The sequence below is a fragment of the Candoia aspera genome, chromosome 1 (assembly GCF_035149785.1).
Source record: "Candoia aspera isolate rCanAsp1 chromosome 1, rCanAsp1.hap2, whole genome shotgun sequence".
Classification (NCBI taxonomy): domain Eukaryota; kingdom Metazoa; phylum Chordata; class Lepidosauria; order Squamata; family Boidae; genus Candoia; species Candoia aspera.
The window spans coordinates 166,073,451-166,096,983 of NC_086153.1; the positions used below are offsets into that span (position 1 = coordinate 166,073,451).

The following is a 23,533-nucleotide window of genomic DNA, read 5'->3' on the forward strand; positions in this document are numbered from 1 at the left end:
TGTTATTTCCCTAGGAAACACATCTTTTCCTTTGTGCTGCTACAGGTGAGGAATTGCTTAAACTTTTTTTTTTCAGTACAACCTTTGTGTCGCCTATGGTGATTGAAAACTATTAATATTTTCAGTTTTACATGGGTAATTTTAGTTTGAAAAAAGTATATTGGGAATATTTTGGCTTCACCATTCATACACAAGTGCTATGACAGCGTACTCGCATGTTTCATGTATTAGAAATACTGCCTCAAATAATTTAGTACATTGCTCACTCTGTGTATATGTATACACTTATTGTATATTGAGGATCTTCATCATAGCTTTTATTGTAAACTGCCCAGAGTCCCTCCTTGGGAGGGAAATGGGCGGTGATAAAGTTTGTTTGTTTGTTTGTTTAATTAATTAATTAATTAATTAATTAATTGCAGTATTTCTTTTCTCAGTTTGAAACAGCTTTATGGCTATTTCAAAATAGCTATATTTAACTACATAAAATTATGAGAATATGGTCTTCAGGGAGACGCATAATACAGTATACTCTCAGTTAACCAGAACTCAAGCAACTGGCACAAAAAATTGAACTGGAAAGAACTGGCACTCTCAAGCAACCAGAAACTACATTTATCTGGCATCTACCAATCCCCACAGGTGCCGGTTAACTGAGAGTCTACTGTACCCTGAATGATTGGCTTTCAACTGTCTTAACTGTTTATTGGATACTATATGATGACTAGTATTTCTCACTGTTTCATATTTGGTATGGGTTTGTTTTTAATTTTGTTAGATCTCTTTTGTAGCTCAATATTAGTTTTCATGTTTTCCATCTCAAAATGATGAGAAACCATGTTTACAATAATTATCAGAGTGTTCTGTGTGCATGTTTAACAAAAACAAACATTTAGAGGCTGTGAGTTGCCACATCTATTTTACCACGTAAGGTATCTTCACCCTGAGGGTAAAGAATACAAATACCTTAGGTTTGGGGCAGTGCCCTTTCACGCAGAAACATCTAACTCATTCTCGTTCATCGCAAAAGCAGACATTCTGATATGCACTGAAATCTTTCGATGGCTTAGGAAAAGAAAGCTTCCATGCTCTTTATCAGGTCAAATTATCTCAAGGGTTGCCTTGTTAAGGATGAAGCTGTTCCTTACTTCATCATTGAAGACTGTACTCTAGCCCTCGATCACTCAGTAGTGGCATCCGATTTACGAGCTGTCTTCTCTAAGGGATTAAATAAGCTTTCTCATGGTTTGCCGGTTGGTAAACATTGTATGTCTAAGTATTAACAGCAGGAGATTATAGACCCTGTTGATAAAAGGGTTTTCTGCCTTATTACCAGGAGATGTTCAGGGAGAAAGGTGGGTTTCCTATATATATGGCTTCTGTTCTGCAGGAAACATGTTCTCATCTTTTGTATGAGAAGCTGCTGCTTTAAGAACTTCCTGTAGCTTTTGAGCCATTAAACCTGTTTTGCATCAAATGTTTGCCACACTGGTCTGCTGACAGAGTATTTTTATTTGGTTTACTTTTTCTGTAATTATTAAAATGAACTGATTATGGTTCCTAATATATGTGCTTTGTCCTGATACACATTTTTCTAGTTTAATAAGTGATTTAAACTTTTGTACCATCTTGGGAGTCTATTGACTGAAAGGGAGTATAGAAATGTTTTAAAATAAGAAATGTTCTAGCAAATAAAAGTTCTGAAATAAAAATCTTCGTTTGACTTGTCATAGTGCCTATGATGATGGATTCAAAGTGAATATCAACTAAACATTAACTGAAGTTTTAATATTTAACTGTCTCTTAAATAGTTTTTCATTAAAGGAAATATAAGGTGAAACCTCTCTTCCTTGACTTGTATTTCCATTCCCTTGTTACTATCAGAAAGCCAGAAAAAGAGAAGTAGATTCACTGATAATCCATTGTGCCTCTTTAAAGATGTATCCAAAATCTACCAAGTTGCCAATATTTTTCTTACCTTGCACTAAAATGTAGGGATCCAGGTAAAACAAAAGATGCTTTATTCTAAGTGCAGAACAAAACAGACCTATTTGGAATGTTCCATCAGATAATTATGAATGTTAGTGCCATTGGGAGCAATGGGAACTCAAAACAACCACTGCTCTCTTGGACAATCAACCATTTTAGTGGTTTCTTCCTGGTATGCAATAAAGATTCTTACCTCGACCTGCCATGTCATGTTGAAGAGCCTTAACATGCATATGAGGTGACAGCCTAGTTAAACTGGAAGTCAAGACTGGGAAATTCTGCTGAGGACTTGATAGCCTTGCAGTTCATTAAGTATACATGTACACATGTCAATGAAAAAACAGCTTTGTCTCGTGATGAGTTAAAACGTAATTATGTATAACTTTTTTAAAATATATTTTCATTTGTATTACCCAACAGGAGTCAACAAAAGCACAGAATAAGGCAGAAAATGTATTTCTATTACTTAATCTGGCTTTGGATTCCTCTTTCACATAGTGATTCTAAAATTTACCATGCCTGCAAGCAAATCTGTTTTTGCAAAGAGGGGACAATGTTTGTGAACTGTTCGGCAGTCCATGTTCAGGTGTCCAATCTAATGTTCCCCCCTGAAACAGAACACTTGGACCTGTCAGACAACAACTTGTATTCTATTCCTTGGAAAGGTCTAAGTTCCCTGTGGAAGTTACAGGTTCTCCTTCTGAGAAGCAACTCCATCAACAAAGTTGAAGAAAGAACATTCACCTCATTGGTCAGACTCCATAAGCTCGATATTGGTAGAAATGAGATCTCATTCCTTGGCAACAGTTTTTCAGTGGGACTTACTTCTCTCCATGAACTCGTTTTGGCCTACAATAAGCTGCAGGAACTACAGTACAAAAATTTTCAGCACTTTGAAAACCTTCAGAAGCTGAATTTGCAAAATAACAACATCTCCTCCATAGAAATGGGGACTTTCCGCAGTCTCACTCGCTTGAGGCAACTTTACCTTCAGAACAATTGCCTTCATGCCCTACATAATAGATTCTTTTCTATGCTGCAACACTTAGAGATCCTGAACTTGGAAGGTAATATGATAAAAACTATTGCTCCTGCAGCCTTTACTCCATTAAGCCGCCTTACAATACTTAACTTGATCCACAATAAAATTGAGCATATTAAATTCAAAACATTATTATCTTTGCAAACCCCTGGAACTCACATCTTACTCTCAGACAACCCCTGGTTCTGTGACTGTGATCTTCAGAGAGTTTTTGCAAAACTGCACAATGTCAGGAGGCTGATCTTGGATGACTACTATAACATGACGTGTGTGGAGCCCCATCTCTTGAGAAACCTTCCTCTGTCATCTGTGGATACGGAGCTTTGTATTGCTGAGACAGTGACCGTTCTTGTCATAACTTTCACTGTCTTTGTAACTGTGGTAGCTGCCATTGTAATGGCTGAAAAGAACAGAAAGAAAAGGACAGGGAAACACTGGAGTGAGGACAGTGAGGTCTCTTACAATGCTCATAACTGATTAAACTGTTAGTACTGGGAAGCTGTGTGCTTGAAAATGCTACTTTATTTATTTAACTCTCTCTCTCTCTCTCTCTCTCTATATATATATATATATATATATATATGTTGTTTATTCATTCAGTCGCTTCCAACTCTTCGTGACCTACATACATGCATACATATAAACCATTTTCAGATAAGCAATTCTGAATGTGTGAAGAAGATACATGTGGCTGGCTCCCTAATACATCCTGTTCATCAGGGATGCACTGAGCCAAACCACCATCTGCTGAGGCTGAAAAAATGTTTTCAGCTATTTTGGACTTTCAATATGGACTTAGGGGTCCTGACTAATAGCATTCTCATCCACATGGAAATCATGCCGTGAAGCTCACCTCTTCAGACTTAAGCCAGCCTACAGTGGCAGCCACAGGAATGACTACTGCTGCTAATGCTGTGATTAATACAGAGCTCCAAAGAAGACAGAACTAGACAAGCACATTTCTTTAGGAACCTACATCCATTATGTGGTCAAACTGAACATTAAACCACAGAACCCATGTTTATAATTATGTAAGAGACAGAAATGGAACCATTGCAGCAGGATTAAGCCACCTTTTGTCTGTTCCAGATGCAAAAAAAAATAAATGTTTGCCTCTTTATTCTCCACAGTAATCTCGGGAACAATCTCTGAGGCATCCAAAGAGGCTGCCAATTTAACTAGTAACATTCAAAGAACTTTTCAATCTTTTACTTTAAGAACCTTTCAGATTTATATCCATATGCGTGAGCCATTCAATACTCTCAGGTGATAAATCATTTGGTATATATGTCATTTATCTACTATTTCAGAATACAGCATTGAGAAAATACGGTTGTAGGTCAAGGAACTAGTATTTCGTAGACTGCCCATTTCCAAGCCCTTTGGGTGGTGCTGGCTGATGGAGGGGGATGGTGGTTGGCAGGGGCAGGACAGATTTACTACTGAAACTGGGTTTTGTTCCTTCAGCATATTGTGTATATTCATTATTAGAAAGATCACAACAAATGGCAAAATGCAGAAAAAGACGAGCTGCCAAGAGGAAATTTGGGAGGCTTTATTAACCTGATTAATATTTGGACAGGAAATTGCATGGCTACCAGATCTGGTTTGTAAAAATCAGAAAAAGGAAATGACAGTACAAAAAACCCCTGTGCTCTAGGGGTCATCCTGATATTTGAAGTCCACATGTGTTAGCCCTAAGCCAGAGGTTCTCAAACTGTGGGTCATGATTCCATGGGGTGGGATATATTTTTTAAAACTGCTTGCTCATCATGTTTGCTCAAAGGGATAGCACTATCAAAACTTGCTCCTGCTTTATTTAGGCTGCAGCAGCCTTGCACAAACAACAGTGAGTGAAGTTCAGGCGTTCTCAGAAGTGCCAAATGGCCATCGGTCAAAGCCAACTGGTAAGTTCTGATTGTAGCTTGTATCTATGTATCATTTTTTCAAAAATTTAATTGCAGTAAATGATCAGCAAGGTAGTGTGTATGTACAGTGAATGTAGAAGTGAAGTTCAGTATTTTTGTCCATTACTTTACACTTCTAGTCTTTCAAAATGGAAAAATGTTGGGTGGTAAGAGAAAAACTAAAGTTAATTGTTAAAACAGCTTAAGTCTGTACACCATGATGACAGTTAAATCTCTTTTAGGAAATGGTGTATTTATTTCTTGCAGAATTCTATCATCAACAAAACAGTTTTATTCATGTAGGTGATTGCACAAATTCATCTACCATTTTAGGGGGTTGCAGTAGTTTATTCTAAATTTGAGAAGCCCTTCCCTAAACAGTTGTGCTGGACTGGGACATCAAAACAAAGGGGACAAGAGCAAGCCACTTCCCACTACAGGGAAGTTATCCGGAATGTTGGAAAGAAATGGTGCAAAGGATCTGTCCGAATAAGAGAGACTGGTCTTGCTAAAAAAATTCCTCCAGGGCACCCCTATGGGAGAAGCGCTGAATACTGGCGACTATTCCATTCATGATCCACCCCAGAGAATGCCCGACCCTCTTTGCTTGGTACTGCAGACACACGTTACTTTGCTACAGAGGAAAGCACGTGCCATCACTAGCAAAGGGGAAGGAAAGAATTCGGCTCAGCCTGAAGAACCAGCAGAAGCCAGAACTTTGTGAATATGCATGTAATTCCACCTCCTTCGTTCATAGACCAGAGCAGGAACCGAAATGCTAAGCCGGCGTTTCTCAACCGAGAGTAACTGAAGGAGCCTGGGCAGGACGGGACTTCCTTCGCCCGATTGGCTCGGCCCTGTTCCGAAAGGAAAGCTGACCCGGGAGAAGCGCGGGCCGCTCCGGGGCGTTCCCCGGGACCCTGGCGGGCGGGGGTGGGGGGGTCCGTTCCATCCCCGCCTCCGCGCAGTGGCCGCCTGGGCGGGCAGAGGCTTCCCCAACAGCACCTGGAGCAGCCCCGGCTTTCCGCAGGAGAAGCGTCTCGACAGGCGGGAGGAACCATGGCGGTGCTTCCTGCGGGAGTCACGGCGAAATACCCATAGCCCCCGACGGTCAGGGCACGAAGCAAAGCAGGAACCCGGATCTGCGCACGAGACTTTGGGTTTGAGAATAGGTAGGCTTCGGCTGAGTGAAGAGGTTATGTACTTCCTTCTTTATCTCTGACCAATCACTTCATTATTACCCCACTCGTTCCGTAAGAAGAGAAAGATTTTTGCCTGTATTTTGGCCCAATGCCAAAATGATGTTTTATGCGAGCCCAACTCATCAAGACCATCGCTAGATGGCAGCGAGAAGGAAACTCTCTTTACAGTACTGCCATTTAGTGATCGTCAGGATTTTTGCAGTCCAGGATATAGTATTCCTACAGTACCTTCATTGCTCTCCCGAAGCAGAAACCCATTTTTTACTCCAAAGCAAGAAAATTTAACCCCCGGAGCAAAGGGACCGAAGCGAAACCAAATCTCCTTGCTCTGGGATAGCAACGCACCTCCTCCTTTCATCAAAGCAAAACGCGAAAGCCCGCTTGGCGGCCACTCCCAAGACCCACCCGCGACTCCGGGCCTTGCAAATCAGGAGCCGCGGGGACGCCGCGTCTTACGGGCGACTCGGGCAAAAGCGCCGCCCCGCTTCTCCTGCCTGCTGGGTTGCTGCTGCTGCTGCTGCAGCCGGAGCCGCCAGGATGCTGGAGGTAAGTTTGGACGAGGCGCTGACCCTGTAGGAGACCGCAGGCAGGCTGGAGGACGGCCCGTCCTCTCCCCAATTTGAGCCCCCCGGGAACCGAAGCAAGTTCTTTGCGACCTAGCTCATTTGGCGAGGGGAGTTGGGTTGGCCTCGACTCCCTCAGTGTATCCTTGTTGGTGCCCCCCCCCCGGTTGAGACACTTTAGAAGTCTGCACTGGCAGCTACAGCAGTTGATTCACACGTGGAGGTCTTTTTGTGAGCCACACAAATGGATAATAATGTTTAATATGCAGAGACTGCAAAATTTTGAACCGTTCCCTGAGATGTTTGGAGGTTGCAAAATTCAGGGGTTGGCGGTGTGGCTGCCCCTAATGGCCACATACGGCACTGAACCTCGAGGCTGGTCCTTGCTGCTGGGCTGAGAAGGTGCAAACCAGGTCAAACGTGATTGTTGACATTATACTGACCATAGTTTAGCTTTTTTCTAGTCATGTGGCCTGAGCAGCATTCGCAATACAGGTAGTTCTTGCTTAACAACCACAATTGGGACTGAAATTTTGGCTGCTAAGCGAAGAGGTCATTAAGCAAATCCAACTTGATTTTATGACCTTTTGTGGCAATCGTTAAGTGAATCACCATGGGTGATAAGCGAATCATGTGGTTCCCTACTGATTTTGCTTGCCAGAAGCTGGCTGGGAAGGTCAAAAATGGAGATCATGTGACCAGGGGAAACGGTGACAGTCATAAATGTGAACTGGTGGCCAAGCATCCAAATTGCGATCACATGGCTCTGGGGATGCTGCGATGGTCGTAAGTGTGAGGACTGGTCATAATTTGTTTTTCCCAGCACCGTCCTAAGTCTGAACTGTCATTAAATGAATGGTTGTTAAGCAAGGACTACCTGTGCCTTGGAATGGAACTGCTGTGAGAAAAGTTAAAGCATCTTTTCTCTCCTCTCAGCGGTTCATATCAGAACTGTTTCTCTTGCTTCTTGTTAACAGCTAGAAAGAGGCCATCTGCTCTCCATTGCCTTATTGATAAGTAACCAGCTGGCCAGCAGGGAAAACTAGAATAACCACCTGCACCTCTGAAGCAGTCTTTAGATGTTCCTAACGCTTCCTTGTGGAATATTGTTTTAGACTATTGACATGTCATGAGACTTGTTGGATCTTAAACTGCCTGCACAGAGACCAGTGGTTACTGAAAAGGTAGGACCGATTCTGTGGCTTAGGTATTGTAACATTTTATTGCTCAGGAAATGCATGCTTTCAGCCGTGAATACTAGCAGCATACAGATGTGCATGGCTCTAAAAGAATCATTGTAGACAAAATGCATTTTTTACTATATTGGAAGATTATTCCTTAGATGGTTGCACATCCTACCCACTAGTATACGGTGCTTATGCAGATGTGTACATGACTGTGTCAGAGAGACCCTTCTCTTGATAAAAAGTTTAGTGCCAGATCTGTTGGAAGCCAGGTTTCTTGCAGCAAGATCACATTGAACTAGTTATGAAACTTGTGGAGTTATTATCTCTACATTTTGACAACCAACTGGCCATGTTCCAGCTAATTAGGGTAGCTTTGTTCTGGTAGGCCTCACGTCAGTCCTCTGTATAGCTGTGAAGAGAACCCTGCATATACGAGATGCAAGAGGAGGGTTCTGGCTCTCTTAGAGACCTCTCTGGTTTCGTGTACTCTAGCCTGCTTCCATCTTTGTAATGCAGCTCTTGAGGTTGAAGTTTCCCTCTCTTGAAAGTTCAAAATTCCAAGATTTAATAAAAGCAGAAAGATCCATTTTAAAAAGAAAAATAGAGAAAATTTGAGGCGGCTGTGAACAGTGTGACTTCTGTTTCCATCAATATCCTAGTCTCCACAGAGAATGTTTTTGAAAGTAGTTGTGCCAAGTGACTCATGGGATTACACTCTGCTGAGCAGAAGATCCCAAGGAGTAAAGTCTGCTGATAGAGATGTGGCCATCTTCTCATTTCTTGGCCTGAATTCTACAAGAAACGTTTGGTATCGCTGTTCCATCCAGTGAGCTTCAAAAGTTAGGGCAGAGAAGGTAGAGTACAGCAAAGATAGTTGGAATGGACTCTTCCTATCATTGATGGGAAAGTTCAGCAGATGACATGTTTATTCTTAGGTGGGTCCAGATACAGTCAAGGAAGAGGATGATAGGTCTGGAACAAGTGAAAAGGGCAAGAAGACCCATTAATAAAAATAATCCAGGGAATAAAAGTAAGGCCTTCCAATTCAGATCAAGTGGAAGAAAAGGCAGGAATCTCTCCCTCCTCTACATCTTACCTTCATTTGACCCATTAGATCACACTAATTAGATCACAGAGTTAGGAAGTTACAGTACAGAGTTACCCCAAAATTTGCCAACCCTTCTGAGATGTCTCGTACTTGCATAACTTCAGGCAGCAGTTCCTCAAGAGGCAGGCTTATATTCCTCCCCTCTGTAGTGAATGCTATTCCTCAGAAACAGAAGGGGCAATGAGCTGAATGGTTAGAGATGACGGAATCTGCAGGTAACTCTCTCCTAAGGCATTGGGGTATTTAAAGTACTACCTGACTGAAGCTTTTGTATCTGCACTGTTTGAACCAGAACGTAATTATTAAAGTCTTATTGCATTTTAAACATTATGACTGTGCCTGTTAATCATCAGTCTTTATTATTAAAACAATATGAGATTGCTCTTGACTTCAGTAGACGGGAACTTTGGAAAAAGGGGAGCAAGTGAAGATACATGGCGCATGATGTCACCACACATGATGTAACATTTCAGGTGTCATGACACAGTTATGTAATTGTATTATGCATGGGGAAGTACACACACAGATTTCTATAAAAAAGGCAATGCAGCAAGACATGACCCACAGTTTCAGTTTCCCCTCACCGCAAGGACAGAGCCGCAGCTCTCTTGGTATGTTGTAGAACCTTCCCTCCAAAAGGGTGGGGAGGAGGACATTACACCAGCAAGCAGAAATGCTCTTCTGGCGATTTGGGGATGATATTGTAGAGATAGTGTTATGGGAGCAACACTTTTTTGTGGGTTCACTGAACGGTGGAGCCTGGCTATAGCGGAGCCTGGCTAATGCACGGCCATATCTCTGGCACGTTGCTTAAAAATGCTTTGGCCTGATCAAATCTCATTGGAATCAATACATTGAGGGAGAATCCACAATGGCTTAGGGTGGCACAAAGTAATTTTTGCAAAGAAGTCTGGAATTTGTCTTGGAAGAGCAAAGGAGGCAGACAACCTGGGTTGAAAATTAATTAGACCTAGTAACTACTATTTGGGCATGAGTTTTAATTGGAACCATTCTAGCTTCAGCAAAAGGGTTGAGTCTCTTAGACAACCTATACAATGTCTGTATATATTTCTACTGAAACAGAAGATGCTGGATTTTGGGAAATGGCCAGTATTTGCTCTCCGCTCTCTAGAGGAACTGAAGTTAATTCGTCGGGTTTGTGTATTTGGCAGCACTGGCAATGAGGTTCTTTATGCGACTGAAAATGATGAGGTAACTTTTGAAGATAGTTGTTTGTCTTGGTGTCATTTTTAACTGCAGGTGTTTCATGTTTCCATGCAAATGTGAAGCTTGACATGCTGAATATCTTTGCATGTACATTTGTTGTAAGATTTGGAGGGCATGAAGTTTCTCTGCCTTGCATGGTGTGTGGCTTTCCCCTGGGACTAACAAAAAAGAGAATAAATATACTTTATTGTACATATGCTACATTTGTATTATGTTCATTGTAAGTTTTAGCTTTTCTTGATGTACAGTTTTTGTTTCCTTTAGGGCAGAATACATAGGGATCACAAAAATGTGACTAAAATATCTGCGTATCCTCAAGCATGTGAACTCAAAATTCACTATAAATGCATTTTGGATGTTTTTTAATATTTTCAATTATATGTGCTTATGTAATAAAAATATTTTGGTACTGACAGTATCATTATATAATAGGTTTTTGCATTAGGCACTAACAGCGGCGGCTGTTTGGGAACTGGTGATGTACAGAGCAGCATTGAACCTCGAAGATTACACATTTTATGTGGTAAAAAATTAGCTTGCCTCAGCTATGGAAGCGGGCCTCATGTTGTTCTGGCTACTACTGGTATGTTATGTGGTTCTTCCTATGGTTATTCTTATTAATCTATTCCTTGGTAAAGGTATTTTGTTCTTTCTTTTAAAATAAGAATATTGTCAAGAAAGGAAAGGGACGCGGTGGTGGTGCGGGTTAAACCGCTGAGCTGCTGAGCTTGCCAACCGGAAGGTCAGCGGTTCGAATCCATGTGACAGGGTGAGGTCCCATTGCTAGTCCCAGCTCCTGCCAACCTAGCAGTTCAAAAAAGTGCAAATGTGAGTAGATTAATAGGTACCGCTTCGGCGGGCAAGTAACGGTGTTCCGTTCAGTCATGCCGGCCACATGACCACGGAAGTGTCTACGGACAAACGCCAGTTCTTTGGCTTTGAAACGGAGATGAGCACCGCCCCCTAGAGTCGGACACGACTGGACTTCATGTCAAGGGAAACCTTTACCTTTACAAGAAAGGAAAGCTAAGAAATTCTGGGGAGATGCTTGAATTACTTTTCTGTAACTGGTGTAATAGATGGAATTGGGTTTTTTTTACAATTGGATAATTGTACTTTTGGAGCTTAGTTGTTAGAATAATACATAGAAGTGATGTAATAACATTTAGCAATTTGCTTCTGAATGTCACATGGCTAAGGAATATTCAGGTTTTGCAATAAAACAGAAGTTGGATGTAGAGGCACTTAACTGCTTAATCTTGTCCAGAAGGCTGCATGTAGACAGGTAAGCTTTCTGACTTTTAGGATATATTCATTCTATAGCTATCCCTATTCTTCATTAAATGTTATAAAGCACACTGAGAAATGGGATGTGTTTCCACCTCAAAACACCTTATCAAGAGAACAATTCATGCAAGGCCATACAATCTGGATAGCTTCCACAGAGTTTCAAGTATTGTTTCTGTATGTACTGGATAGAGTTTTGGCATATGGGAAAGGCTGAAAATACATGAGACCACTTTCTCTGCCTTCAGCTAATGGGTCATTTTTAGGGACCCTCTGTTGTGGTAAAAGTATCCCTTCCCATTCAATCGTTACTGTAGGAGAATTTTCCAAGGAGTATATTTGAACTAGAGACCAGGATGCATTACACTGAAACACATACTGGTTTATTGACAGCACTGCAGGCCAAGACAGGCCTAAAGAGGAGAGGGGTTACAGTCCCTTTTTCTAGATTGATGCAGATTAGATTATACATGTGATACGGCAGCAAGCTATTTGACTGCATATAAACAACAGCAAGTAATTGACTGGATATAAGACATCCTGTGCCTAGTGATATCAGTGAGGCAGTTAGGATGTAACTCTGAGGTAATAGACAGGACTACAAAGACATTAGGGGTGTGAAAGGACAAAGCAGCAGCATTCCATGAACACAATTTCTTTCTAGTGAGTTATTTTCTTTTGCTTACCCGGAGCTCCCCTCATGTTCCAGTATCTTTTCCTAGCTTATCCACATCCCTGGGCTTTCTAATGTTTTATGGATTTAGTTTCCCAGAAAAAATACATTTGTGAAGAGGATAGTTGCCTAATTTGTCATCATATTGCTGAGATAGTGCTCTGTTTTCTCTGGGGAAATGTATTTGGGTTAGGATCTTTTAACTTGACCCACCAAATTCTCCTCTGGGGGTCTCTGGGCAAAATATGTAATGGTTTTTTATCCAGACATCCTTAGAACATTCTAGAACTGAGCTGCATTTCGTGGGCTCTGAAAGTTTCCCTCTACAGTTATCAAGGAACTTTCTGGCTCTGCATGTGTGAATTGTAGTTACTGAGCTGTGCTTCATAATCTTGCTGCTGTTCAGTTTTAACAGTGTTACACTAAAAAAAAAATTAAAACTCTTAAAATGGAACTTCTGTTGAGTCACTGACATTGTTAGGCATTCTTTACTGTTGATGGCCTTGAAGGATTCATTTAGGAAGTGTATCAAATATAATAATAAGCTTCTATCTTCAGATGGATTTTCTTTATGCTTTTTATTTAGGTGATGGCCATTTAGTGGATCGTGTCATCTTTTTTGGTTCACAAAGTAACATGTTATATCTCAGGGCTCTGCTGTGGGAGCAAACTCTATGGGATGTTACTACTGGTAGTCCTTGACTTATGACCATTTGTTTAGCAACCATTTGAAGTTCTGACAGCGCTGGAAAGAGTAACTTATGACCGGTCCTTGCAAATGACTGTCACAGCATCCCTCTGGTCATGTGATCAAAATTCAGGCTTTTGGCAACCTGCATGTATTTACGACAGTTGCAGTGTCCCAGGGTCACATGATTACCATTTGCAACCTTCCCAGCCTCCTTCCAACAAGCAAAGTCAATGGGGGAAGCCAGATTTGCTTAATGACCATCTGATTCACTTAGCAACCATGGTGATTCTCTTCACCAGCACAACAAAAAAGGTTGTAAAATCGGGCATAACTCACTTAACAATGGCCTCGCTTAGCAATGGAAGTTCCGGTCCCAATTGTGATTGTTAGTCGAGGACTACCTGTACAGCAGTTTCTGGAATATCTGATCCCATGGAGAAGAGGACATTGAAAATTGGTAAACCTTTGACGTCAATTATATCATTAGAAAAATATATTTTATTTCTGTTCATTCTTTGGTACCATCAATCCTGGCACCAATTACAAAGCGCTTATATCAAAATCATTCTCCAATATTATTTCCCACCTTATTAGTCCCAGAGGAAAAAGGCAAAGATGCAAAAAGGCAACAAAAATGGCTCCTTCTCCTCAGAAGAAAACAGTAAAAAAAAAGACGTGGAACCTCTCTCAAAAGAAATATTAGATCATTCTGTGCTTTGTCATCTACTAGTTTCCATCTCCTGTGCTATGACAAGTTTGACGATGGACAGTGCCTAAACCTTCAACACTGACTGAAGACATTACTGTCAGCTCAGCATCTGAAGGGAAGACATTTGCTCACTCTAGGTATCTTTCTTAGGGTCCAGAAGGCAAGATCAATACATTCAGGATATCTTGATATTCTGAGTTTTCTTTACCCTTGGTTCAATTATTATGTTCACTCTATCCCATTGCAATGTGAACCTGTGTTGTGCTGACAGAAATAAAACACTGTGTTCTTCTTCACTATGTTATAGTGGCAGTCTTGATTATGACTGGTACCAATGTCAGTGTTTTTTGACTGATAACATCAAAGAAACAGAAGGGACTATCATTCTGTCTCAGTGTGTGACTTGGCCTCAGTCAAGCCACTCATTAGAGAGATGTAGCTAGCAGCTCTTTGAATTTGAGACTCACATCTGATTTATGGTTGTCAGGCCTCATAAGGACATAATCTCAAAGTCTTACCCTTGATTTGAGGGATGTCTGTTTCCATAAGACCATCTGACCAGACCATCACAAATTTCTTCATTTTGCGATCAAGGAATTTTGTTCAAGTTCACAGTGCTTGCCTTCTATCTCCTTGGGTATTTGAATGGGTATTTGACTGCCAATGGTTATGGCAGTTTTCCTTACTTTGGTGATTGTTTACTAACAGCCCTTTGAGTGAAGAAGCTACCAATATCACAGCTATCTTGGCTTTTATGGATCACCTGGACCTTTATGTCAACTATGGGAATACACCACTGACCACCTTGCACTACATATTTGTTGAAAGTCTCAAATTAGATCGTTGCTAGATTCAAGTGTTCATATTGGCTGATAAAGTTGTGTCCATTACTCTTACATTTTGATTAATGACAGTGCCATCACCTTGAATCCATTTCCAGAAGCTGATCTTGGGTTACACTCTGCTGATTACAAATGTCCAGTATGACAGTTTTCAGATATGGTCACTGCAGTGTTGGTTTATGATGTACTTCTCTCTACAAGCTTACCAAGCACAGTTACAACTCAGCTATCTACTTTATTTCATCACACCAACCTTTGGTAGAGCAGCATCAGTCATGTGCCTCCATTCTCCCTATAAGCTCCATTAACTCCAAACTTTTGTACCTGGACAGGTCTTGGACTACATCATTTAGGGAATGCATTTCTACTGTATTTCATTATTTGGGCAAATGCTATATATATGCTATATGCCTTCTGCCCTTTTCCACGATAATGAAGTTGTGAAAATTTGTCAGTACCAATTAATTATCATCTTAACCTTTTATTTGGGGAGGAATCAATTATTTAGGATGGTTACCTATATGTGCCTGGGTCACAGAAGTATGTGTGTAGGTCATAATGATCATTCACTTAGGTAAACTTTCCGCACCATTTTCTGTGGGCCTGTTCAGCATGAACAATATCAATGTCACTTGCAGGTTTATAAAGCATTCGGTTTTCTGACATACAGTATGTGCCACAACTCTTAGTCTCAGAAGTCAGTCTTCATGTGACACTACTGCCTGGATAGGGTATACCATCCTTAAGGCCTAGTTGTCTGGTAACTGCAACTTGCTAGGTATCTAAATGAATGATGCAAGGAGACTGCTACAGTAAAGAACAGGCAGCTTAGATGTAACTGTAGTTCTTCAAGGAATAATCTACGTATTCAAACAATCTTACTTTCCCACTCAAGCATTTTATCTAAATTTGGGTTATGATGGTGGCCTTAAGGAACTGAGGTAAATAAGAGTAAGTCGTTGAGTTATGTGCCCCAAAGAAGGACATTATTTCAGGTGTAGCTCAGCTCTATGATGTTCTGACGATGTCTGTGCAGCTGGTAACAATAACAAATCAGCCCTTTGAAACCAGCGCAGAGGAAATCTTTGATACTTTGATCTTTTTAATATGAATGAAATCACCATAATAAAGAGAAAACAGATGGTCACATAATTTTGCATATCGTGCAAAAGTGTTTCCACTTGAAGGCTAATGTAATATTTGGAGTATTGATAAATTAACAAACACCATTCCCTCCTCCCCCTGCCATCTACTTTATTTGTTTCAGCCTTTACTATATCCATTAATGTTAGCAAATGGTGGAAAGTTAATTTGTCATTTTTACTTATGATCTATGTAATTATTATTTCACGATGAAAAAAATATTTTCTAATTAATTGGGGAAAAAATAGCTTGTAACATAGTCAGTTTTTATTTCAGCCTTTCAAAGCTATTTTCTTATATTACAGAAGGAGAAGTATATGCTTGGGGTCATAATGCTTACAGTCAACTAGGAAATGGAACAACCAGTCACAGTTACATTCCTTGCCAAATCTCCACCAACTTGGTAAACAAAAAAGTCATTGAAGTCGCCTGTGGCTCACATCATTCAATGGTATTGACTGCAGACGGTGCGGTGAGAAGAATTTTTGTAATTCTGTGCAAGTTGCTTTTGAATTTTGTATCAAATTTTATTTTTATATAATTTTTATTAAATTTTTACAATGTTAAAAGATAAACACAAAAAATTATAGAAGGAAAAATAAGAAGGAAAAAGGAAAAAGTGTTGAGAACAATAGAAAGTGAAGAAAAAAAGATACTTAAAGAAGCGACTTCCAATCTTCTTTACAGCAGTTATAACAATATTCAGCTCTTTTTGATCAGTAAATCATCAGTTCATTTTTATCCATTTTCAGCAAAAAGTCCATAAGGGGAGTTTTGTATCAAATTTTAAAAGCCACAAGAATTCAGTATTAAAACTGGAACTGCTAATTCCTTATTGCAGTGTTTCGGTAGTCCTTAATTTTCTAAACATTTTTAGTTTTTCTGATAAAAGTCATTGTTGCAAGCAATGTTTGTGCTCCGTCCCATCTTTCAATAAATTTAGATGTCAAAGGTCTGTTGAAAACAGTCTTTCCCAGACTGATGGGCTGAACACATTTGGCAAACAAGGCATGACCCTGTTGGAACAAGAACTTTTTTAGATGAAACCAGGAAGGCAGTATTTTTTAACATATTGTGCTGTACTATCTTTCCAAGATACAGGGAGGTACAAGCTTAAATAAATATCAAACATTGTACTTTACAGGTTCCAGATCAAATACTTCCATATCATAATTCTACAAATGTATTGCTTTTCCATTGAAAGTAAAACTGAAATTAACTAACCATGCTTCAGGAGACTTAGCGCTGTTTTGCAAATCTCCATCCTCAGAGTAAGACTAAAGAATAGGAATGGTGATCCTTCTCTTACCCTGCAGAATTGGCACTTACCCTTCTGCTATTTTGCAGCAGGTACATTTCAGCTCCATTTTAGATGGACTTTTTATAGTCCTTTTTTCCCCTTTGGATCAGTACAAATGCACAGTTTGGATGTAGGCCAGAATTAGACCTAACCTGTATAGGCAACTCAGTTAGGAAGTATGCAAGTTGGAAAATAAATGCATCTGCCTGCAGTTCTGGGAAGAGATACCTTTGGTGTAAGGAGATGCAAGCAGACTCTGAAGCATCTTGTTACCTTCAAATGTGAAGCATGGATAATTAAGCAGCATTAATTTTATGTGCTGGAAAAAATACACAGTAGGTAAAAGTGTTTGAACTTATGTGACTGAAGCATTAGTTGAAAAATACTTTTCAGTTACTTTTAATCAATTTTTTTAATACTTTAAGACATGATAATTCAATACCATAGTTTTTCTGTTTTGATTTTAAGGAAAAGGTGGTAGAAAAAGACACTGAAATATTGACATAAATCCGTGCACAAAACAAACGACATGTTTTGTTCCATGCATGAAACGCATTGTAGCTTGGAAGTTTGGCCAGTCTGTTCTGCGGTCTAGAACACTGATCAAATTGAAACTTGGAACATCTTGAATATTCTAGATTTTGGCTGAAACATATCCAGAGGGGTTTTATGGATGAGCCAGGCAAGGCTGGTGCACATTTCCCTACCTGCTTTGCATGGCCTGTGGACCCACTGTTTCCCAATTTTCCCACTCCTTCCTTTCCCTTGGCTTCCGTTAGCCATCTACCACACTCCCTCCATTGCATTTGAATTCAAGCACACCATGCAGCTGGCTGCCCCTCAGTCTTATGCTGTCCTCTCGCATATCACTCCTTAGTGGAGTCCCACCATCGCTCCTGTTGTGCACGCTGAACCCTCCTGCCCACCCAACCCTCAGTCTTCCTGCATTTTTGTTTCACTCACCTGTCTTTAAGGGCCAGCATGCATTATATACCTCATCACCTCCTGTGACTCCCTTTTTACCACTTTCCCCACTCCAGAATGCTTTTGCCTGGAATGTGGATGTTCTATTCCTGCACATTTTGTTCTGGGCATAGATTGTCTTGATATTCTAGAGGTGATGGACTCATCCCTGGGGGAGCTGGGGGTGTTGACGACCGACAGGAAGCTCTGGCGTGGGCTGGTCCATGAAGTCACGAAGAGTCGGAAGCGACTGAACGAATAAACAACACATAGATTGTCTAGAATTGCATGGAGCATTATGAACTTTCCTAGTTAACAGCTGCTAGAGTTAAGCATATTGGGAAGATTTATAAATAAACTTCTTTGTGGAAAATCAATACTTGAAATTTAAGAATCACATTAGATGTGACTGGAATTGAATCCATATCAGTTAGCCGGTTTTGCTTTCCATTCTTTATTTTATTGGAATGCTATTTTTATGAAACCAAATTTATTTCTAGAATGATGTATCAGTCTGTTACTAGTTTATCTTTGCAGGTGTATTCATGGGGTTATAATAATTCAGGACAAATTGGATCTGGATCAACTGCCAATCAGCCTATTCCTCGAAGAGTTACTGGCTGCTTACAAAATAAGATAGCAATTAACATTGCTTGTGGTCAGATGTGCTCAATGGCTGTGGTAGAAAATGGTGAGGTAAGATTATTCTTCCAAAGTACAAGGTCAGTTGTTTTTATATGTGTAGCCTTATGTGCAAAATTGTTTGTGATGCCTGGCTCTTCAATTATTAGAATAGTCAATAGAACCAATTAAGAAGAATTATATGTCATACTTATATGCTCTATTCTAAGTTAGTAGAATATATATATTAGTTAACTTTCTAAAAAAAATCAAAAATAGTAATGTTATTTTATATGAAATGTAAATGGTCACCCCAATACTATTAAGAAGCGTCACCATCAATAAATAATTACAGTTTCTCCCCCTCTTGTTGTTGGGACTTGTGAATTAAGTCAAGAGAAACCTGTTTAGTGTTGGTCTCAGGGGAAGAATACCAGTGTAGGAGAAGAGTGGCTGTATCTTCTTTCACTTCCTTCTGGCTGCATTTGGCTGCATTCTCTCCCTTGACCTTTTGTTACAGTTCAGATGATGGAGCCCAAACTGGCTTCTGAACTGAAACATCCAGCAGCCTTCTGCCTTTCAAGGGCCGTTTGCTGCTGCTGCTCCTTTTTTCAACCTCTCAATAACTACCCAAGTGTTTGCCTCCCTCCTGTCACATTGTGTACCTCAGAATATTTCTCCCTTTTTATATGAGCGTATTTCCTTCTGTTTCTGTTTCTGTTGTTTAACCATTCTGTTGTTTAACCTTTCCCCATTCCCCTCTTCTTTGCTACATTTGCAATCCATCAGTCTAATGTGCTGATAGAAGTGTTTTAGATAACACTTAACATCCATTTGTTCAGCGACTGTTCAAAGTTACAACAATGCTGATCGAAGGGATTTATGGCCAGTCCTTGAAGTTCTGGCCATTGCAGCACCCCCATGGCCACATGAACAAAATTCAGGCACTTGGAAACCAGCTTACACTTATGACTGATTGCAGCATCCCATGGTCACACGATCACCATTTGCAACCTTCCCTGCTGGCTTCCAACAAGCAAAGTCAGTGGGGATGCTGGCAGGGAAGGTTCCAAGGTGCTGGGGTAAGTCTCTCCCCCTGCCCCAGCTTTTCTGCACTCACATATATGCACATATCGTGCTCTCCTTCCCCCCTTTCCTTGCACACACGCATGCAACACACCCTCCTTCCACCTTTGCTTGCACTACACCTTCCTTTTCCCTGCCCTTCCTGCACTCATGCTGCTCCATAGCACCCCCTCCCCAATTTGCACTCAACCTGTGCCAGGCCTCCCAGGGCCTCCCCCACCCTCTTATGGCACCCCCACCCTCCTTACCTGGGACTCCCTCTGCTTCCCCCTTGCTGTTGCTAAGCAATGCAGTCATGTGATATAACGACTGCATCACTTAGTGATGGCAATCCCAGTCCCAATAGCCATCGTAACTCAAGGACTACCTGTACAGAGAATAAATCAGATGCCTTGATCTAAATCACTTGGGCAATACCTCCCTCCCCCCCCCCATTACCCATGCTGGGTAATGCAAGCTAATGGCCTTTAGGTTGTGACATCTGCCTCAAACTTCATGAAACTATTTGGACTATAAGACCAGCCGTAAGTCCCTCCTAGCTGAAGTTTCAACCTTACTGCTGGAGTTTCCAAACGTTAGTATGTACAGAATGGACCTTGTGTTGCTAAATCTGTATGAATAGTTGAATTGGAGAGATGGTTTTGGTTCAAATACTATTGCTATTTTTTATCTTGATACAATTCAATAGGAATAATGAGGGTTAAGTTCTGGATAATTAACTGAAAGTTGTTGTGGACTGGAAATTAAATACATATATTACAGATTTTATTTACCATATTGAGAACCTCAAAATCTTCAATCAGTTTTATGGCTTAAATACTTAAGGGATGTTGTACTGCACTTGTGTAAAAATGGAACAAGAGTTTTGGCTAGCTTTGGCTCATCCTTCAGCTGTGTTTCTTGGAAAACTAAAGCTTGCTTACATGTCTATCTGACTACCTGTCTCAGTTGTTGAATGTATGGCAGGTTGCCTTTGCTTGATTGCAACCAGTGCAAAATGCAACAGATTGTTTATTAAATGTGCTTATACAGATGTTAGGGATGTTGAATTAGTTTCAAGTTAGATTCTGCTAATTCATCATTCAGTTTAATATTTCCTTAAATGTGGTCTAGCAGTCATGTGGCAACTTCATTCTTCTGTCTCAAGCCTCTCACTGAGATTTTCATGAGGTACTATCCTCTGAACATCATGTAGCTTTGTAGAATTGGGCTGCCTTCTATGAGGATGGAATGTTCTTAGGGAAGCTAGCAAAGAAAATTTGTTATCTGGAGCTTTTAACAGCTATTGACTTATCCCTTCATCTGCTTTGTTATGCTGTGATTGCTTTTATGTTCTTTATTGTGCTTTTTTAAAAAAAGAGAGATGGTTGGGAAATGGCACCTTTCTCTAAGATTCTCATGGCCCATCACTCTTGTTTGAGGGAGATACTGATAAAACAACAGATAATGGGAAGGGGGAACAGAAAGAGCCATCTTGTAGGTAAAATCTACCTCCTAAGGCATCCCCAGACTATTCCAGTCCTAAAACATCAAGCTAGCATTTTCACTGACACAGTGCTGGAGCTGAAAGGGAGTAGTTCAAGATGAGACTGCTCAAGCAGTTTGCCACCCTGGAGTCATTCGAGATTTCCCTGAGCCAGTGGACAGTTCATCATCCCCAGGTTAATGGGGCAGGTTCAGAAAGCGGCAGGTACTTCAGTGTTAGTCTGAGCTCATATGTCTTAATATCTCCATAGAGAACAATATTATTAACTAGAACTGTTTTACATAAATGAAGAGCAAAATGTGCGAGAAAAGAATCATGTAAAAATTACACTGACTTACACGTGGATTTTAATGAATTCTGCACACCTAATTCTTTTTTCCTTCATAAGTCTTACTCCCACCTGCTAACTGGAATTATCTTCCTTTTAAGGTTTATGTTTGGGGTTATAATGGCAATGGTCAGCTTGGATTAGGCAATGGTGGCAATCAGCCGACACCATGCAGAATAGCAGCTTTACAAGGCATCCATGTGCAAAGGGTACGTTTCCTGCATGTTCAGATCCAAACCATTACATGCTGAGATTTCTGATACATCCAACATACTGGTTACAAACTAATAGCAAGTTGTGAATAATTTAAACACTAGTTTTCAACTGTATTTTTTATATTTTGCATCTTTATATCATATTGTAGCTGATGCTAGCCATTTTAAGATTAACAGAAAGAGTATAAATAAAATATAACAGCCTCATGTGGTGCAGAGCGGTAGGCGGCAGTATTGCAACCGAAACTCTCCCCACGACCTGAGTCAATCCCAGTGGAAGCTGGATTATCTCTTGGGTAGCTGGCTCAGGTCGACTCAGCCTCCCATCCTTCCCAGGTCAGTAAAATGAGTACCCAGCTTGCTGGGGAAGGTGACAACTGGGGAAGGCAATGGCAGACCACCCTGCTACAATCTGCCAAGAAAACATCATAAAAGTGGTGTCCCCCCAAAGGGTCAGGCACGACATGCTTGCACAGGGGACCTTTCATCTTTCACACATAAATAAAATCTCTCTGTAAGGTTCCTTATGTATTGAAAACAACAGCTGCCATGCACAAAGTGATATTATCAGTAACTTAAGAGAAGTTCAGTGCTTGCAGAAACAAAAATGTTAAAAGAGTTGGGAGACAAGACTGAGCATGTTGAATGAGCACAGAATGCTCACTGTGGTTTCTTAAATGTATGTGTGTGCCTTCAAGTCACTCCTGGCCACTGCCTGGACAAGTTCCTGCAATTTTCTTGACAAGATTTTGTAAATGATTTGCCCTTGCTTGCTTCCTAAGTCTGAAAAGAATGCCCGGCTCAAGGTCACCTAGATGGTTTGTGCCTAAGGCAGGACTAGAACTCAGTCTCCCAGTTTCTAGCCTGATGCCTTAACCACTGTACCAAACTGACTCTCTTTCTTAAATATATATGCATAATTTTATTTTGTAGACTAATAACATTAAAGGGTTAACACAACAGCAAAATGTATAAACATTGCAACAGTGGTGGGGGAGGAAAAATGATTTAGAATTTATGTAAAAATAGAACAAAACTCCAAAAACAACCATATAGTTCCAAAGTTTTCTTTGCCATATTGTAAGAAGAAAAATTGAAATGTTGACAAAAAACCCCAATACATTGCTGCAAATGGACATTGTAGATGCTTTCATAGTTTCCAGATCTGTAATATAACCAAGAAAAATATATGGATATTGATTCAGAGTCATATTAAAAATCCTGTTGATGTCAGCCCAAAATGCAACAATAATAGAGCATAATCTGTGGGCTAAAATTCTAGCTCCTGAGTTATATCTCCAACAGGAGGATGATTACAATCAGCTCCTATTAAACATTTTGCAAGGTATCCAATATATATGAAACATTTTCGTTGCATCACCCTCCTTTCAGGATAGGAAATTAATTTCATGTTGTTCAATACAATTCTCCATTCAACCTCATTGTTCCAATGATCACACAGATCGCTACAGGTAGTCCTTGAGTTATGAGCATTTGCTCAGCGTCTGTTCGAAGTTACGGCAGCACTGAATGAATGGTACTTACATGCAGTCCTTGAAGTTATGGCTGTTGCAGCTCCCCTGCGTCACATGATCAAAATTTGGGTGCTTGACAGCCTACCTGCGCTCATGACTGCAGGGGCAGTTCAGCTCCCCCCACTGACCTATCTTCCCCCCATCTCTGCGCTTTTGGCTGCCCTGCACAGCAGCACTCCTTGGTGGCAGGGCTGGGGCTGAAGTAGAGGCCTGGGGCCTTGAGCAGTCTCAGCTGGCTGCTGTTGCCCCCAGGCCTCCACTTCAACCCCAGTGCCACTACTGCCAAGGAGTGCCACCTCCAGCCCTGCACCACGGCCAGCCAAATCCACGCCACAGCACAAAGCCCCAGCTGCCCTCACCGCACTGCACTCCACTCACCCTGCAGGCCCAGCCAGTCTTGCCACTTTGTGCTCCACTTGGCCTGCTGTG

At 40.7% G+C, this 23,533-nt stretch overlaps 2 protein-coding genes across 7 annotated transcripts in view; both read left to right on the top strand.

Annotated features, from left to right (window-relative positions):
- Positions 1-2,542: 2,542 nt before the first annotated feature.
- On the top strand, positions 2,543-3,520 carry LOC134496933 (SLIT and NTRK-like protein 6). The gene has a single exon (XM_063302684.1). It carries the CDS (start codon positions 2,543-2,545, stop codon positions 3,506-3,508), a length of 966 nt encoding a protein of 321 aa, XP_063158754.1. The 3' UTR covers positions 3,509-3,520.
- A 4,292-nt stretch (positions 3,521-7,812) lies between these two features.
- The window catches only part of LOC134507280 (RCC1 and BTB domain-containing protein 2-like), a 124,138-nt gene continuing 108,417 nt past the window's right edge, over positions 7,813-23,533 (top strand). For 2 of the 6 annotated variants that reach the window (XM_063317802.1, XM_063317800.1), the window contains exons 1-6: positions 7,830-7,887; positions 10,082-10,210; positions 10,658-10,808; positions 15,876-16,042; positions 18,371-18,529; positions 21,456-21,563. In XM_063317802.1, coding sequence (XP_063173872.1) covers positions 10,085-10,210; positions 10,658-10,808; positions 15,876-16,042; positions 18,371-18,529; positions 21,456-21,563 — 711 coding nt within the window. In that variant the 5' untranslated portion in view covers positions 7,830-7,887; positions 10,082-10,084. Of the gene's footprint in view, positions 7,888-10,081; positions 10,211-10,657; positions 10,809-15,875; positions 16,043-17,260; positions 17,988-18,115; positions 18,530-21,455; positions 21,564-23,533 lie in introns of those variants that run through there. The other 4 variants (XM_063317803.1, XM_063317799.1, XM_063317804.1 and 1 more) reach the window with 4 other exon arrangements.

Coding starts and splice junctions, on each gene's coding strand:
- LOC134496933 (XM_063302684.1), top strand. CDS start 2,543: ATGTTTGTGAACTGTTCGGCAGTCCATGTTCAGGTGTCCAATCTAATG.